The 19,957-nt window shown below is 38.8% G+C and overlaps 2 protein-coding genes across 3 annotated transcripts in view; one reads left to right on the top strand and one right to left on the bottom strand.

Annotated features, from left to right (window-relative positions):
• Positions 1-15,779, bottom strand: part of LOC124167795 (G-protein coupled receptor Mth2-like) — a 55,301-nt gene extending 39,522 nt beyond the window's left edge. Inside the window, exon 1 of one of the 2 annotated variants that reach the window (XM_046545822.1) lies at positions 15,455-15,779. In XM_046545822.1, coding sequence (XP_046401778.1) covers positions 15,455-15,738 — 284 coding nt within the window. In that variant the 5' untranslated portion in view covers positions 15,739-15,779. Of the gene's footprint in view, positions 1-4,673; positions 5,145-15,454 lie in introns of those variants that run through there. The other variant, XM_046545821.1, reaches the window with a different exon arrangement.
• The window catches only part of LOC124167792 (RNA helicase aquarius), a 128,124-nt gene that overhangs the window by 71,367 nt on the left and 36,800 nt on the right, over positions 1-19,957 (top strand). The window lies entirely within an intron of this gene.

The raw sequence follows: 19,957 nt of genomic DNA, 5'->3' as shown, positions 1-19,957 counted from the left end.
ATAAATCATTTTATGTTTCGTTGAAATGGATTTTGTAACAGTGGCGGCTGGGGGCTTTTAATGTTATTCTTTTTTATAGTCTGAGGTTTCAGGCTAGATGGAGTGGAAACGTGACATAATGAAAATGAAAAAGCAGGAGCAATTTCCACAATTTTCAAAATTTCAAAAAAAAAATTCTTTTTTGTTCGTGCGGAATTGTGTATGGAAGAGTCGAGAACTCTCTTTCTAGTAGCATATATGTCGGCGCCTTTATTTTGTGTTGGTAGTCGAAGATCAGCTGTTGGAATGAGTTAACTCTCCAATTGATTTCAATGACTTCGATTTGTAAAAATAAACGAAGGATGAAGTTCGCCATGACAACAATATTTGACTTAGCCGGGATTCGAACCCGGATTCCCGATTGCCGGTGAGGCGTGTTAATCAGTTCCACCACCAAGCCATTTTCTCAGAGCGAACTTCGGGATGGGTTTTACCGAACAAGATGTTGACGTCACAAGTCCACACTGTGGCACAATTGGCGAGGGTCGTGCTTACTAAGCCACTGTTGGGGTGAAAAACCCTTATTTTATCGCTGGCCTGCGACGACGAATTTCAAAGCACTGCGGGAACAAGTGACTTTGTACGCAGTCACGCGCACGGGTGCAAAGTTAAATACACCAAAGGAGGAAGTTCGCCATGAAAACAATATTTTACTAAGCCGTAATTCGAACCGGGATTGTAAGTATTAATCATAATAGTAAACGTAACATCTCCTACTATCCATATTGGTTGTCTCTCATATCCCTTACAAGCATTTTAATTACATTTATTTTCAAAATAAAACCAATGGTTACTGCGCAAATTTTAGATCTTGACCGTCCAAGGTTTCGGCATCTTGTGCCATATCAAGGTTATATTTTTTTCCAAAAATAACTCCGCTTTATGTATAGTAGTCAGAGAAGAGGGGCATTGCTATGACTCGGGAAAAGGATGAGAAACTAGGAAAAAAACCGTTGATATTGAATGTCAGGCGACATGGCTAAGGAGTGACAGACCTTAAGAGAGTACAATCTGTGATCAAGTATTAGGTTTCACCGCTGTTCTCTGTCGTTAAAAACAACGTTATTCCTAAACTGTGCCGGGCTAGTATCTATTGTATATAGCACCAAGGAATCCAGCTATGCCTCTTTGGTTAATTGTTGTTAAATGCAAAATGGCAATGTCAAAATTGCTAAAATTACGAATTTTCTATTGTATATAGCACCAAGGAATCCAGCTATGCCTCTTTGGTTAATTGTTGTTAAATGCAAAATGGCAATGTCAAAATTGCTAAAATTACGAATTTTCTATTGTATATAGCACCAAGGAATCCAGCTATGCCTCTTTGGTTAATTGTTGTTAAATGCAAAATGGCAATGTCAAAATTGCTAAAATTACGAATTTTGTTCCGTGACTCACAACAGAATCCCTGTGTGGTATTGAGTTTCATGAAATGCACATCACCGGAAGTTCATATTGTTTGCGAAAGTGGCAATATCATGTCTTTTTTCGATTTCATGATGAGGTATAACTCCGTTGCTCTTGTGTAACGTTTCATGTTTTACAGATTCCTATTCAGTGGAGTGTTTTCAAGACATATATTTCGCAATCCGCGAGAGAACGTTTCCTCCATTCAGTCGTAAATAGTGAAAGTCACGCGCCACTCTTTCGTTGGTGCGTTCAATTGTCTGAGAATATCCTCACTGAAGGAACGTCAGATGAATTCGTTTAGCGTTCGTCCGTCTCTTAATAAATCTTTAACCCAATTCCTGCTGATTTCGCGACTTTTTGAAGTGAGCCTTCATAGATGATACCAAACAACCTCTCTTAGGTATCATGAAATTTTTTGGCTTGAGAGTGAGTGGTAAAAAATCAAGGTCGAGTTTCTCCTGGTTGCAAAGATCTGCGAAATGAATGAGAAGATTTGTACCGAAATTTGCGGCGATAAAAAGGTTGTACGCGCCACAGTTAATCGCTGATTAAGAGTTCTGTGTCGCTCTGGGTTGTGATATGTTCACAAGCAACGCGACATACCTTACGTAACTTTTCTTACAGAAAAAAACTCAATGTAAAACAGTAATTAATGCACTCCAATGTTTACAAGGTTTCACACAATATACGTACGATGACTCAATTTTGAAAACATATGCTTCATAAAATGTCTACTTTTAATGAATGAGGTGCAATGAAAGTATGTCTTTGACGGACTGGCCAATAGCGGCGGTGCTTTGTTCCCTAATTCATTGTCCTTTAATAACGGAACCTAAGAACTGACCTTCGTGAGCGATTTTCCGAAACTGTGGCTTCGAACCTTGGGAAATATTTAACTTGAAGAAGAGGGAAAATATTGCTTATCTATTTAAATCGATGGTAGTTTGCGGTGAAAAATATTTTCATGAAAAGTAAAATCGGTGGCGTCTTAATGTGTATCTGATGAAGGAATACAAAACAAATATTACTATCTATTAATAATTTAAAAAACACTTCTTTATTCGAACAAAAATGAAGTAAAGTGTGGACTTGCACTTTTAAGTGATGGGCAATGGAGCCATTATCAAATGAAGTAGAAAAAACAAGCAAGTCGAGACCTTTTTTATTATTTTTTTAAGTTTCAATCCGTAATTTAATAAGGAGGTAGCTCTCTTCCATTTTGTCATAATTCGTTGCAATGACGCAAATTGACGCAGGCTAGACCCTGGAATATATACTCTTTTTTTTCAATGTCAAAACGATTTACAATTATGGAAGGGATCTGCGACCCGCACGGTAGATCTGGCCCGCTTTGGTTTACACTGTCAACGGGAATTCTATTTACTTTGAATTGACATTATAATTAATGTATGCGTTGGTTATTTTTAAGTTTTTAGCGCGCCGCTCATGATTAGTACTAAATTATTTTCCGGATCGCGTTCGTGTTTTTTTCCAGTTAACCCTTTTTAACCCAGAGCTGCTAATAGGAGAAATTAATTTTCAAGACTTGTCATTTTTAAAAATGTGAGCATTTTGTACTCAATCATAATCAATTTGGCAGCCACATATTTCGCCATTAAAGTTTACAGTACAAAAGAACACGGAGTTTAAATCTTTCCTGAATAGAGCTGAAAATGTATACACTTTTGATGTTACTTAGAAGCAACATTGGGTCATAATGGTTTGAATGGCCATTTAGAAAGTGTGCGGTGATCCCTGTCCAGGGGGAAACGCTGTATTATTATTATCTTCGAAGCACCCAAGCGCTTGATAGAGGAGGAAAGCAATTAGTAGCAGACTGTGGCTTCTCAAAAGAATTATTACCCGATAAATGGCGATTAGGTTGATAATTAGCTATTGCCTGCGTCGTGATCTCACTGGATCGTGACAAGTTGTTTTCAGACTTGACATTAAGCTACACCTCTCTCCCGTGATGATGCTTAAAACACGAGAAAAATTATCCACAACCGCTTCTCATTGTAACCAATGGCATTCCATTGGGAAAAGCGTGAAGGTCAGCCATTTTTTGCACTGCTTGCGTCACATAGTAGTTTTAACAGTTAAATCGGCATTTTATTGTACGGATCATTCTCTGTCTCGGCGCTATGGTCGTATCGAACAGCCAGAAGGAAGTTCTGAGTCTTTCTGAAAATAGTATTTTAAATTAGTGGATTAATACAAAGTTTGTTCGTTTTTATTCCTTTTTGTATTTTAAATATCTTTATCTTAAATTTTTTACTAATTAGTGGGCGATGGACTTCCATGAAAGACGACGAAATTACTTTACCCGGCAAGTAGATCTGACCGCGTATTTTTTGTTTACGTGCAAGGCTATCATCTATAGAAAGGTTTGTGGGAAAACCAATTTTTAATATCCGGACAATACCAAACTCGTATTATTGGTTTTATCCTGGCTTCTCTCTTGGACGAACGCATGAAAAATGGTTCAAAAAATAAAATTCTGACTTTGATCATCTAATGAATTAAGCTGAGAAAAATATTTTCTGCTCCCTTTTATCTATTAAATATCATTACAAACTATTTTAATTTCCTGCGTTATCACTAAGTAATAACAAAGTATGTGGTTGCCAAGGTTATCACGCTCCTATTTAGGCAATGTACTTCATTATCATTGTAAGTATTCCACCATCTCTAAATTCATAAATATGTATTCGCAAAATGGTCGGTCACAATTTTAGCATTTTTTTACTTCTTGAAACATCTGTAGAAGCGTAAAATTTAAGTATAGGTCGAGGCATTTTAGAGTTTTAAATTTGAAATAAACACAGAAATGTTGAAATCGTCGATACCAACGAGGTATCTCGGGAAGGAACCGGCCTGTCTACCCTAAATTTGTGTAATCGACACGAATGAGGCTTAGTCGGGAGTTAGCTCAACCCTCACCTATCATATCCTGGTTCAACTATGTGGAAGTTATTTTTGCAAATGAAGCCGTAACTCAGTTTCCTCACGTTTGTGTCTTAATTTTATAGTGACAGCGATATGCCGAAACATGTTTCTGTTTTATGTAAATTTTTGAAGGGAGCGAAGTCGCTCTTTCATCTTTGACAAGGTAGATTCATTCAAATTATTTTCTAAATTCGTGCCGGAAGCCGAATAAATGTTGGAGTTGAGGCCCTAGATTTTCCTTACGTCTGGTAATCCTAGTTTGGCGTACAACTTACATGTGTGGTGGTATGTAGAATATGTGGCTATTCATGTACATCTCGAGGTAGCCGTCCTGCCTCAATTGGAAGATTCCCGTGGGTTCTCCCTCAGGGTCGAGGATGTACATCCCGTCCGTGCAGTTGAGTGGCCACTCGGCGTCCACCTTGTCGCCTTCTTCGCTCTCGCAAGTGTACGCCGGCCTCACTAAGATCGCATCTTCGGTACAGCACGAGTTGGCGGCGGATCCTGGCAGGATCGCCGCCATCACCACCACGACAACCAGCATCCCTCGACCCTCTGACATCGCGTCCAATCGCCGGTCTGCTGCGACCCGGCCAGATTACGGTCCCCCTCAGTCCCCATCCGCCGATTTCGCCTCTCCCCGCTAGGGGTGCTGCCTGCCTGCTGATGTTTTGGATGATTGTCCCGGGTCGGCGGCGTGGGGGAGATAATTGTTGTCCAGGGATCAGCTGGGTGACCGAGTCGGCATCCCTACTGACCTCATTACGTCGAAATGACGGTCGCTGCAACAGCTGTACGCCTCACAGCTGAACCCAGTCCGACGTGTCCAAAAACGGCTCATTACCGTGTCGAATATAAGATAGTGTGCTTTTTCTCGAGCTTAAATACAATAATCAAGTGTTCAGGCTTCACATGGTGGAACCACATATCTATAGTGCAAAATAAATCACTTTGTGTTGTTCCGCAAAACTTTATCATACCGACCTTGGGTTTAAACTACTAGATAGTCATAATAATGGTAACGGCTGTCCTGTAGTTGAAACCCAGGGTCGGAATAATAAAGTTCAGTGGAACATAAAAAAGTTAGTTATTTCGCACTATAGAGATTACATACGTTCGATGGCGGAGATTTTTCTGAGACTGCCTGATCACTTCTTTTTTCATTGTAGCTCGTGCTTACATCATTTTAGGGTCTTCAAGTGCAGCATTTTGGATTGTATATTGAGCCGTGGTCTCCTTGGCACCTCGGACCTAACGCCGACGCCGGGTTTCTCGCCACCTACCCTTCCCCACCCTTCCTCATGGCACAGATGACCTCAACCGTCGGTCGCCTCCTCCGAATGCTATACCAATGCCTTAAATCCGTTCGCATAGAGCCCCAATTTATTACAAATTGCAGTTCAAATTGAATAAGAAAAAATTCTAAGCTGCCCGTTTAATATAATATGATTTGGAATGGAGTGCAATGTCTTCCTCCTCTATGCCGCGAGATACGCAATTTTTTCTTAGCCAATGTAATTGAACTGCATTTTGTAATACCGGGTGTGTATAAATTATTATCGGGGTTTTAACGCTTTATAATATTTATTACATTATACTTACAGTTATAAATTCTGTGTCAAATGAAAGAGCAACTCAAACAGTTCATCATCATCATCAAACCATCTTTGCTACTAACGCTATCTCGCGGATCGCGACGGAAATACATCTACATAATACCCTGTGAGCCACCTCTAGGGTGCTTGGCAGGGGGTGATCAATCACCAGCATGCAGCATGCAATTGGACTCCAAATTCTGACAACATAAATATTTCAAACAAGATACATTGAAAAGGTGCATTTTAGAGGTCCTCAAAGCAATGGGATGATTTCGGAAGACCATGAAAATCTCCACACTTCTAAAATTACAAAATAACATCGGCGAGGACAAAACTACATACAAGGTTCCGCCCATAGGTAGATCACCGCCTGGACATCCTGTCGACAGCGCAGCGGACGAAACCTATTTCCGTTAAAATTCCTCGCCCCGTATTACGAACAGCTGACTCAAACTGGCTTCCAAAATAATGCTACAAGCCTCCGAAAAATTCCATCGCTGCTAAGTCTACGGAAAGCCAATTGAGATAAAACGCATAATACAGCTGGTATGAAGCCGAAAAATCACTTCCTGCCTCTACCTACTGTCTTTAGTTACACATTCACATCACTTACACACAAAATGAATTTAAATGGCAACCGCCATCAAACGTGAGGATCAGAAACATTTCACGCACATGTGCATTGTTGCTAAAAAAACAAAACTGTTTGAGTTGCTCTTTTTTCTTCTTCTTCTTCTTCTTCTTTTCATCTTCCTCCTCTTTATGGCGAGATGCGCAATTTCTTAGCGTAACTCTTGGAGGGCGTATTTCCTGCCATTGTGTCGAGTTCAGTGAAATTTCCCTCTTGGTCGAATCTTTTCCTAACCTTGTGATGGTAAGCCAATGTTATGCGCGCGCTAAATTACCCTTCGGAGTGCTCTCTTGTGAAGGGCGTCTGTCGGGGTCATCTGGTACATTTCTGCCAATGGCACTTCGTAGACGACACGACTAATAGCAGACGCCGCGCCGGAAAATCCCCAGATCGGGGGCTTTCTTTTTTTTGTAACTAACAGGGTGGATAAAAATCATGATTTTTTTTCAAAAAAATCATTTTTGTTGATTTTTTTATTTAAATCAGATTTTATTGATTTAAATCAGATTTTATTGATTTAAATGAGATTTTTATGATTCTCCATTCATCAAAAATTCAGTTATTTGCAAAACTAACTATTTGGGCAGCATATTGGAGAATGATCGTTTGCAGAAACAATAAGAGGCAACATACTCTAAACTTAATACAACATTTAGTCAATCAGGGGAGAGAACTATGGAAATGCCAATGGTATCAAATTAAAAATTACACCAGCATAATATAAAATTGCCATTGGAAGTATCAAATGTGCTATATTATGCGGTTCTAAAGCATATGAAGTTTAGAAAAATTCTGTAATTGCAACTTTGTATGGTGCCTACGCTTAGAAGTTAAATCAGAAAACTATTTTTTTTCAACGGATACACTAGTATTCTAACCAAAGCCATTTTTTTAAATTCTCATGTTACATGCATTCCTACAGTATCATTTCTATTTAAGAGCCACCATTGTGCTGATAACTGTCGATTCATTGTATTAATTAAGAAATAAAAATCAAAATTATACACTTATAGCTTCCTTTTCTTGACTCTTTAAAAATCAAACATATAGATCACATTATGATTTAAATCACCTGATTTTTCAAAATAAAAATCAAGTGATTTAAATCGTGATTTAAATCAAAGTGATTTAAATCAATCAACTCTGGTAACTAATGCCATCGTGAAGAAGACACTAAAATTTTACATTTTCAAGTTAAAGATTCGGGGATAGAGTCGTAGAGGAGGCTATTGATATTAAAATTTGAAAAAGGAAGCGCAGCATTTAACGAGTTAATTTGTACGTAGGCACGCGCGCGGGTGCAAATCTTTACCGACTATGAAACTTTCCATGAAAAAATCATATTTCCTAGCCGAGGTCCCGGCTGAGCCAAAAGATACTAGTCATGGCGAATTTCATTCATGGTGTGAATCAAACTTGAAGGAAGGAAATTGATCAGAGTCCAAATTCCACCGTAGCCAAGCATGAAAACCGACCTTGAACAGGATTTGTACAAGGAAGAATCTCTCTGAGAAAAACTATGCGTAAAAAAAACACTGTTTAGATACACAAAGAATTGGACCACACGGCACTTTCACTCAGGTTGTTATATTTCCTTCCTTAACCCTGAATCACGCGATCACTTTCTTTCGTCGCGAAAAGTGATCACTAGAGCGATCGCTTTTCGAGACAGGATAAGTGGTCGCTTTAGTGATCATTTTTCTGAATCACACGGTCCCTCCCGCCGCCGTCGCCTTTCGCATCACTTTCGATATCACAGCTCGTTGTCATGGGACCCGCATAACTAAAATATATAGCGTGTTTATGTTTACCTATGTCGTTCCCACGATTGGTAAACGTTGCGCTGCAATCGCTCCATACGGGCATGCGTTCCGATTGGCTGATATGGAGTTTTAGTGGCGGTTTTAGCGACGGAAAAAGCGACCGGACGAGTGATGAAAAATAGCGATGGAAATCCTCATCGCGATCGTGATCGCGAAAATCAATTGCCGACGACGATCATTTGCGAGTGATCACTCTAGTGATCGATGTAGTGATCATTCGGAAATGACGGATAAAATGATCGTATGATTCAGGCTTAACTGAACATCATGAACGCCAGGAGATGACCGCTTAAGAATAGGACAAGCGCAAGTAGAATGGAAGGGAAATGCGTATTGCCTGTAGAGTAGCAAAGAAAGAATAGAATATAATTTGAAATACATTAAAAGAAAAGGATTAGCCATGCTCAGGAGATCATTAAGTAAGTGGGCCACTCCTGACATAATCGAAAACAAAATGTAAGGAATTAATTTATTTTGCTCGCAATTTTGAATGCGGCTCAAGGATAGTGCGGCTTACGCAACAAAATCCCAGCTGGTGTCGTCGGAAAATATTTATGACCAATTTTTAGATTGGGCAGATGGACAGAAAATCGTGATAAATACGAAACAATGGGGAGAGCGTGTATGAAATAAATTATTTAAGAAATGCAGGAAGAATATTTAAGAGAGCTTCTTCCAGTGATATTGCTCTTATTAATGTACTGGCAGATAAAAAAGGAAGAGTTTGGAATAATTTACGACGTAATATTTTAAAACATTCTATTAAGTTAAAACAAAACGCCGAGGCGCTCATAATTGACCCAGAGCAATGGCGACCAATATCAATTTACATAATGCCCAAAATTTAAGTGAAATATCACGTAAATTTGGGTATAAAACTGCGCATAAACCCACAATTTGTCTCCAGTTCCTAATAATTTAGATTTTGAAAGCCTATCTTGACCAGAAAAATACATTAAAATATAATAATAAAGGGCCGAAAAGCGTCTTACTTGAAAATAAAACAGTTTAATTTCCGTCTTTTCTCCTCAGCTAAATTTCCTGTGTGTTTTTCCGCTTCCATTTTGGCATTTTCTGGAAAGCTAAATCTTATTGTTAGAGATTCCCACGGATGAAATGTATCCAAACGGATTATGGAGAAGTGTATCCCAACGAATAATACACTTTTACGGCGTTAACAGTCCAAGAATAGCGGTCACTATGAGCCTTTAGAAGTTTAGATAAGGGTTCGGCATTTGGTCATCATTCTGTCGTATTGTGCACATTTATCATGTTTACGGTTCTCATTTGGACCGCGAGATATTATGACGCGTGTGAAAATTATCTCGAAGCACTCCAGCATCTGGTCCCACAGCATCCCGGCTGACCTCTTGACTTCACCACTGCCGGTCTGTTTTTATATCAATTTTATTGCACTCATCTGTTTTGACTTCCTTTCCTCTGCAGATCACCCTGGTTGAAAGTTTTTTTTTTGCTAAATATTTTCGTCCTAATATTCCTCGCCTCAGATGTGCTGTATTTTATTCACCACATTTATTAAGAATTTCCGATAACTTCTTTCAATTACTGAAGATGCCAAGCGGATTAGCTTTTTTTATTTCGGAGGAGAATAGAGTTTTCATTAGTTTAAAGATAATAATGAAACAGTTGCTGCTATCATTCATGCTAGTGAACCGGATATTTATTTAGTAATTCCTTGTTATTTTCTGATTGATTCAATTTGAAGCCTTCCCTGAGTAAATTTCCTTAGTACCTCTTTTCTCTCATAATTCGTTTCGTTTCCTTTATCGGTGGGTGTGTGGTTTATTCCCATGCAATGAAAGACCAGTTGAAGAAAGCATTCCATCGAAATAAGGATCGACTCACACCGGAAAATATAAGCATGAAAGTAATTTTCCAGAACTTTCATTGCGAGTATGCTTCTCTACAGAAGTGAAACATGGACAATGACAGTGGCGTAGATATCTAGGGTGGAGGAATTTCCTAGCCTCTAGCGAGCAATGAGGAAGTCGTAAGAAGAGTAGGAAAGAGGAGAAGCCTCATGTCAACAAAAAGAGTGCAAATAAAGTATATTGAAGGGATAAAGAAGGGTTCGAAAGAGAAGAAATACGTATGTGTGAAAAGATTAGCTGATAGGACAATTGAGTGTGGAGCTGCGTCAAACCAATCTTAGGAACAATGATGATGACGAATGAAATGTGATGAAAATGCATTTTACGCTTTCGATGTGCCGAGTTTTCATGCGTTGCTTGAGAAAACTCTTTATTTTCCTTTTGATAGCCTGGAGTGTAAATCGAGTTTTCAGTGATGATGATATCCCGTTTCATATGTCATCTTTTCTATCGCAAAGCCAAAGAACCGCTGGAATCTGTAATCTTAGACAATCAGTCTCTTTGTATTTCGGTTTGTCATTAAGATGATAAAGAAGTGACGGCAGTGTCTGTGGACTGCAAGGTCACTAGTCCGGTATTCGAAGCCGGGTTAAGACTTCTGAAACCCAAAAACAAAAATCCCTGTGCACAAAAATATTTGCAAAAATCCAGCTTAGCGGTGAAATTGATTGGCGTATTGGATAGGCTATTAACTGAAAGAGTAGTAATATGGATAACAGAGTCCGGATAAATTTTACACCAGAATTTCACGTTAATTGATTTCATTTTTCAAGGGAAACCAGACGAATTTATTGGAAATGATGAGGTAACAATTAGAGAATTTCTTGTTAGTGATGAATACCGAAAAGATAAAAATTAATTTCTCTTCACCAGAATTAGCTGCGCCATAAATAGCATTTAAAATTTTTCTATGACATCCGGGGTGCAATTAAATATAATTTTCAAACAGCAACACTATTACTTTGACGTCTAGAGTAAAATAATTTCATGGGGATACCATTACTGAAATCGGTATCCATAATGTCCAAAATGTGAAATATCATGTATCTTTGAGCATAATCCTGCACATAATCCCTCCATTTGCGGGGTATTAGTATAGCATTGATTGTGATTTTGCAAAGTAACCTTATTTTATCCAGATGAACTGTCTTCAGATCTGTGTTTAGCATGCCTAATAATTGTAGCTTGTTGAACTTAATGCAAAAATCAAAAAGTCAAATTTCGCATGTCAGGGTTATTTTCACATCTTCATCTACATTCTACCTCGCAAGCCGCCTAAAAAGGCGTGTGGCAGAGGGTGTTAGGACTCTATCCATCAACATGTAAAAAGCAAGTGATCACAAAAATTAAAAAATTATGACAAGCATTTATAAAAGTCCTTTATGGCTCGGGGGGAAAACCAATTCCCATATCTATCCGTTCCTTCTGTCGGACCTGAAAATATAGTGCGGCTCTAAGATGATGTTCTCCGTGTCGCTCCTTTAGATATCTATTCTCAGTTCTAGCGATCTAAGTCTAGCGCGCAGCCTCCGAGTCACTAGCGGCCCCACGCCTCATTCGCTTAACATTTGGGTAACGCTGTCGGTACGACCGTAGTAGTTTTTGACGAATTCCGCAGCTTTCTAATGCATTTATTTCAGTTCGCGTTTGAAATTCATAATCGGTCCAGCTGACATATTTTTAGGGTACCCAATATCAATAGAAACCTAAACACGCAAATTCTCATCAATTCCTGTCCTACTAGGCTTACTACTGGCTATAATTAGTTCCTTAATTTATTTCATTACCCTAGTTTATTCCAATGAAAGCATCGATGCTGTCAGTGACGTCAGTCAGTCGGACCGTTGGAATTAAGCCAGGAAAAAAGTAGGGCTAAAAAGCATTACGTATCATTCTTTTTTAACATGAGCGATTAGATAAAGATCTACTTAAGAACTTAGTAAAAACAAAGTATCCTCCTCAGCTGTGAAGAAGGATGGTCGCATACTTTTTTTTGTCGGCGCCGTAGTTATTGAAGAAAATGAAGAATTTAGCGGGAGTGTGTACGTTTTTCTTATGTTATCACAATCAAGCACTATTAGAGGTCTTTTTAGCGTTCAATTTTCTCGACTCTAAAAAATAACGGCTTTGAGTGTGACCCAATTTTTCTGTTAGATTAAAAGAATTTAGGTCAATTATGCTTCATTTTCTTTGGAAAAGAAACTTTTTCATGGAGCGGCTGTTAAAGTGAAGGAATTTTCAGTATCGCCTTTTGTCTTTTATGACGTAATGATGCGTCGAAAATCATACCATTATGATATTAATAAAAACGATGATGAATTGCTGTGACCTATTCTATGTACAGGGTATGTATTTTAAGTATTGATAATATATTCTTTTAATATGTATATATTATTATATAAAGGTCTTTTCTGTCAGTCCTTATATGCTCCGTTAATAATGCTCGTACACTAATAAATAAAGTATCACTTTAAACAATGAATCAGAAGTTTCTGACGAAAAGTGCAGTCTCAATCTTAAATTTCACTATTTACCCATTAATTTGACTTAAAAGTTTCGATTTTTCCATGTCGATTACTCGCTCGAGGTATATCAACTCCACATATTATTTTATTTTAAACTTTAAAAAAAAGGTTTAAAAACCTGTTATATCCATAACTAAACCAAAGAAACTTAACATAATCTGGCCAAAATATTAAAAATAAAATCTAGGAAGTATGAAGAATGTTAAACGTTCTCTAGAAAAGACACCGTGTGTAAGGAACTTAAAAGATAACGTGTATCACGAATAAATACAAATATGGTGCTGAATATATTCTTATGCGTAAGGGTGAGAGTTTTTCTAATGAAATTTTATTACGAATTAGAGAATATTATAGATTTATATGTAAAGTAAGAGAGTATTCGAGCGAGTGCGAAATTTTCGAACGGAATACCTAGTATTCTTTTGTTAAAAACTTCTGAAGTATCCCCACAAATTAGTAGTCTCGTAAGTATGCCCCATCAGCTTAAGCACACTTCTGGAGGAGAGTTTCTCACGCCTCCTGAAAGTGAACGACCGAAACATCCTTCATAGCGTGCGTGTTAGCCGCTTCGACTGTATCCCGTATTGGCATCCTTTGAGTGCGATTTTCACGTAGGGGAAGAGAGGAAAAAGTCTGCTGGAGTAGACCACGGCTGTAGGGATCCTGGGAAATTATTACGGTGCTTTTCTTACCAGGGGCTCGGTAACCACGGACCCTGGATGCTGTTGTAGTGGCTTGCGCGAAGGCTCTTCCTATTGTTCACTTCCAGGGATCGTACGAAGGGTGTAAAGCTCAGGGCCTGCAGAGGTGTGATGGTACTGAAGTACATATTTTCGTGACCCCTCGATTTTTGTAGCGACATAATAAACAGCCAATAAATTTCTTGAAATGAATTCATTCTCATCACTTAAAATTCACGCACTACATTATATATACTTTATGTACGTATGTATAACATTGTATTGATTTTCGAATGTTCATTGAATTGTTCTTCCGTTTGAATAGAATAAAAAGTTTATCGTGAATGGGCCTTAGATGTTTATGTTTACGTTTGTATTTACCTATGATTCCGCGTGGACTGTATGGTTAAACTCTGATATGGGAATCTTGTGATCTTATTCTCAATTTCCATTTAGTTGTTGGAAGAAAAAGAAGTAATTTTTTGCATTATAAGAAATTTGGAGCGTCTATTGATGTCAAAGATTTTTTCAATGACAGTGATGGAAACACTACACTGTATTTACTTTTGTTTTTTAATCCCTTTTTAATAACAGATTTAAAGCTCCTTTCGGAAACATCTCCTTTCAGAATATGAAGTGAGAGACTTAGAATTTGTGTAGAGATCAATTAAATTCCTTCGGAAAAAAGTTTATAACATAGGTATATAAGGTATTACGAATTTTTTGGAGGGACCTCCAATCAATTAGTCGACTGGGAAATTCTTCATTACCCTCAGAAAAAATGCCAGCCTTCGAGAGCTGGTGGTAAAGAAATATGCTTAGAAGGGAATGGTCGGACTAAGTCAGAGACAAGGAGGGAAACAGGAGATTAGGGGGCAGCCATTAATTACGTGAGGCGTTTAGGGCCAAAGGGGGAAAGAAACAGCGTAAATAGCGATCTTAATAATCTTAAATACTAGTCTTAACGAATCATTAATAAAATACTGGAACGCATGCCAACACATTTAATCCACACGATTTTAAAATATAAGCCCACCCTCCCTTAAAAATTACGATTTTTTTTAACTTGTAAAAAAGAGCACTGCAGGAACAAGTGACTTTGTACGCAGTCACGCGCACGGGTGCGTATTGTAAAAAAGATTTACAAATGTTTTACCAAATAAAGAAAAAAAACGATTAAATTTTTGGACGCGTCCCAATTTTCCATGAGAATGTGTCGGAACGGCGTTCCAGCCGATATAAAGCAGTGTCCTGTGCTACTTTTCCCTCGTTAGACCATATTTGGAATACGCTGCCAGTGTTTGGAACCCTCGCGAAAAAGGCTTAATAACAGAGTTAGAACGCGTGCAAAGAAGAGCTGCCAGGTATGTGAAAGGTCGTTACGATAGTCTTGTTAGTGTAACTGACCTCTTAGATAAACTCGGATGGGAATCTCTGTCGGACCGTAGATTGAAAAATAGACTAAACCTTTTAGATAAATTCAAGAGCAGTGTCTTTTCTGACGAAGTTAACCATATCTTACGGACGCCAACATACTACGGAAGATCAGATCATATAAATAAAATAAGAGAGATGGATTGTAGAACAGACAGATTCCGAATGTCATTTTTTCCACGATCGATAAGAGATTATAACGGCAGCGATAGAACTCATAAATAGATTGCATGACTTGTGGTGTAGCCAACTAACCTATGTAAAACTTAATGCATGTTTCTTAATTTTATTATTATTTCTAACAGCATATAGTAGTGTAATTCGTTAGCATACGGGACGTTTTTTGGACGGTCTGGTGTACATGTGGGAGTCCAACTGCATGCTGGTGATTGATCACCCCTTGCCAAACACCCTAGAGGTGGCTCGCAGGGTATTATGTAGATGTCCTTTCAACCCAACCAGCAACAACTCACACGTGAGGCGGCAAGTAGAAGTTGTACTCTCCCTTGCCCGTCTTGAGCTGTCCGTCGTCCATCACCTCGAAGTGGTCCCAGGGATCCTTCTCTGGATTCATGATGTACACGCCGTTGGTGCAGTTAAGTTGCCATTCGGTGGCTCCCTCGTTTCCCTCCAAAGATTCACACATCCTAGTCGGCTTTATCAGCACGGCGCCGTCGGGGCAGCACGAGTTGCCGGTCGACGCGGGCGCTACTGCCGAGAGAAGAAGCAGCAACAACCCCCCAGTAACGGATCCCATCTTAACGCGCACAATCGTTGCTGATGGCTGTCGCGATGGAATGAAGTGTGTGTAAATATGAATTCTGCCACCTCGCGGTGGCGTCACTATCACCTCGCGTACAGCGCATGCGCGGCGCCCGCCAATCAAGTGGCTCACGCCGCAGCTTTTGAATCGCTTTTCTTCACCCCTCCCTAGGATGATTACAGTGGCGATATTTTTCAAATTAAAGGCGTTATGAAGTTTATTTTTGGTTTGAATAAAATGAATGCTTATTCGTCCAACTAATTGAAGTTCGCGACATTCCCCCTGGCGAGTGCATTTTTTTGCGAGTGAACACGCCGTGTAACAGTTCATTTCAAAACTGACTGATCCGATTGCAGTGTCGCTTTTTTTTAATTTATTTTTATCACACCAAAACATCACTAAGGTCTTTACATTGGGTTTATAAACAAAATAAATTTAGTAAATATAATTAATAAACATGTATAAAAATAATCTCATAAATAACAACCATTTTCAACATATACAGTATATATGTACAAAAGGTCGATGTCAAAAAGATAGTCTTTTCAATTGATTGTTAAAATTGGTGCAGGAGGCACAGATGTCAAGAGAGGAAGAAGTATTTGAGATTGAATTGAAATTAGAAGGTAAGCGGTAAAAAAGGGATATATGGGATATTGCCAGACGGAAATTGGGCTGGTGTAGAGCTTCAGTATTGCGGGTTTTGCGAGCTGGAATGAGTACTGAAAAGAATGTTAAAAGATCACTGCATCTGAAGGACCCATTCATGATGCGGTAAAGAAATTTGATGTCTGATGTCAATCGGTGGGTGCGGTGTAATTATCCTAGTGAATGAAGTATTTCGGCACGTGAAGATTGACCATGGTGATGGTTGACTGCTGCAAGCGATGCTTAGGAATCCTCGGCGTATTCGTGTTAAAAAGTTTTTTTCTCGATAATTAATGCCATAAAATGCATGCTTAAATTTTATTTCTGCGTAGAAAGCAAAAATATCGCTCTCTTTCCGTATCTATAGCTATCGGTATTCTTCGATAGTCTAGTCGTCGTCCCCACACAGTTCCTGGAGCGTGAATTGAAGTTTTATTTTGTCACCTCCAAAGCCTCCACAATATCCGCCGTTATCAACGCCTCTTCCTTCTATGTGCAACATGCCTTCACCAAATAGATCTACTGATTGTGGAAGTTTACTCGGGTTTTCCACCGGTTCAGGATCTCCATCACGGCCGACGTGGTGTAGAACCTGGTGGGCCTGGCGGAAATCGCGAGTAACCTTCTTCGATACAATACGCCGGGAAAGTATGCTATCATTCTTCAAGTCTACAGATATTAATGTACTTCTACTTAATACCGTGCGAGCCACCTCAAAATTAGGGATGGTCGGGTCGGATACCTCGGATACAACGGATACTCGAATCCGCGGATATTGCCCTTCATCGGATACATCGGATCCAAACTCGCGGAAGACATCGGATCTGGATCCGAAATTTTAAATAATAGCTTCAGTGAATGCAACGCCCTATAAGGGTGGAAAGAGTTTCGATTCTCTCTTCGAATGTGCTGTCGCATGCAATTCTTGTCCTACGCCACTGGTCAGTGGTTTATCCGAAGATTTTTCCTATTTTCATTTCCAAACCCAAGCGTAACAGTTTAGGTCCTGAGCATTTTTAAAGCATATAAAAATGATTTTTAATTCATAAAAATATAAAAATGTGTATGAAAATCTAAAAAGCATTCCTTCTATTATACGTACCCAGAATAAACTTGAATAATGACTTCGTTTAATAGCAAGAATTGCAGGAAAATGCATTTGGATCCGAAAATATCCGATCCGAAAGATCCGGCTCCGAAAATCAAGGATCCGATCGGAATCCGGATTCGAAAAAAATGCTGGATCCGTCCATCCCTAATCAAAATGTAGTGAATTTTGTGCCCTCAAATTGTTTGTCAGTTAGATTCATCATGTGATCTCGGATTTTGCCATCTCAATCTTGGTCACGTGCGCAGAAGCCGACGACAGCTCTTATGTGGATTTACTCTCAAGGCGGGTGCTACTACAGTTAGAAGTTTCGGTTCATTTTGAGGACTCGATTCAGGTGATTTGCTTCTTGACTATGATTCGATTCTTCAAATCGTTCATCTACATCTACATAATACCCTGCGAGCCACCTCTAGGGTGTTAGGCAGGGGGATGATCAATCACCAGCATGCAGCATGCAATTGGACTCCCACATGCACACTACGCGGTCCAAAAATGTTGCGCATGCTAAGAAATCATACTACCACATGCTGTTAGAAATAATAATAATAAAATTCTAAAACATGCATTAAAGGGTACATAAGTTAGTAGGCTACACTACAAGTCATGCAATCTATTTATGAGTTCTATCGCTGCCGTTATAATCTCTTATCGATCGTGGAAAAAATGACATTCGGAATCTGTCTGTTCTACAATCCATCTCTCTTATTTTATTTATATGATCTGATCTTCCGTAGTATGTTGGCGTCCGTAAGATATGGTTAACTTCGTCAGAAAAGACACTGCTCTTGAATTTATCTAAAAGGTTTAGTCTATTTTTCAATCTACGGTCCGACAGAGATTCCCATCCGAGTTTATCTAAGAGGTCAGTTACACTAACAAGACTATCGTAACGACCTTTCACATACGTGGCAGCTCTTCTTTGCACGCGTTCTAACTCTGTTATTAAGCCTATTTCATGAGGGTCTCAAGCACTGGCAGCGTATTCTAAATGTGGTCTAAAGAGGGAGAAGTAGCTAATTTCTCTCACTTTGTCGTCGCTTTTTCCTAATTTTCTTTTAACAAAACCCAATTTACGATTGGCTTGACCTGTTATTTCCCGAATATGTTTATTCCACGATAGATCATTATTGAGTCTAACTCTTAGATATTTCACGGATTCTACAGTCTCTAATTGGGTACCCCGAATGATATAGCTATGTTGTGGGGATTTATTCTTTTTCCAGAAATTTATTGTTACGCATTTTTTTTTTATTTAATTCTAACTGCTATGCATCGCACCACGCTTGAATAGGGATTATCATCGTTCGTTAATTAACGATGAACGAAATTGTAGAAACACACGATTCTTTGCATTTATTCCAATCCAAAAATCTATGACGCACTTGCAGTGGATCCTAATGATTTTTTATTTCATCATGGGTGAACGTTGAAGGGTATCAGTATATTTTATTTCATTCAAAGTCGAATATATGTCGAATTAAGTCAAAATATTGCGAATTGTGGCGATTAAAGATGATTCTTTTCGGTAACCAGCCTGTTTTGCCAATAAAGCCAATGTTGTCCGTCTTCCAAAGATGGTTAGCAAAAATAAACGTACAGTCCTCGTTGTAATTTCTTGTTTATCATTGTACAAAATCCGAATCTGCTGCTATTTGAATCCGTTGAAAAAAAATCGACCAATGACAACGATTTGTTGAGCTAATATATGAACTCCATTACTTGGTTTTATAGCAACCCAACCAACCACGACTAAATCTTCCTTCTGTCATTCCATCTAAAAATCATATTATCTTCCTTCCTCTCCCTCGTTTAAAGTATAAAAAAATTATTGCTATTTTAAAATCATCATAAAGATTAAGGTAGTACCTATTTCATGGAGTATTAAAAATTGTATTCAGAGTGTCTCCTCTACCTTCATGAGCTTCCCTCTTCAATTCACTATAAGGCCTACTCCCTTTCATTCTATCTAAAAATCCCATTCATATCCTTCCTCTCCATCGTTTACCTAACATTCTACCCTCTAACATTGTTTTCAACATCCCCTCCCCGCTAAGTACTCGCTCCATCCATAACTTCTGTCTCCTCCGTATCTCGTCTATATAGGTAGTATAATTTGTTAGTATGCGTGACGCTTTTTGGACCGTGTGGTGTGCATGTGGGGGTCCAATTGCTTGCTGCATGCTGGTGATTGATCACCCCCTGCCAAACACCTTGGAGGTGGCTCGCAGGGTATTATGTAGATGTAGGCGTAAATTAACTGGATTTGGATTCATCATTCATTTTGAACGTTTTTTTTTTTTCATTTTTGCACCACTTCGCAAGAGTAGGTAAATCGATTCACTCAATTTTTCACTTGAATAATTCATTCATGAACTACGCAGCTCTATGCGGTATCCTTACACCCGCAACAGCCACATTCCATTTAGGGTCTCCTCCAGGCCCTAAATCGTCCCC

This window comes from Ischnura elegans, chromosome 11 (assembly GCF_921293095.1).
Source record: "Ischnura elegans chromosome 11, ioIscEleg1.1, whole genome shotgun sequence".
In the NCBI taxonomy this organism is placed as follows: Eukaryota; Metazoa; Arthropoda; class Insecta; order Odonata; family Coenagrionidae; genus Ischnura; species Ischnura elegans.
Note: the sequence above shows the minus strand (reverse complement) of the source record. Positions and strands in the feature narration are given on the sequence as shown.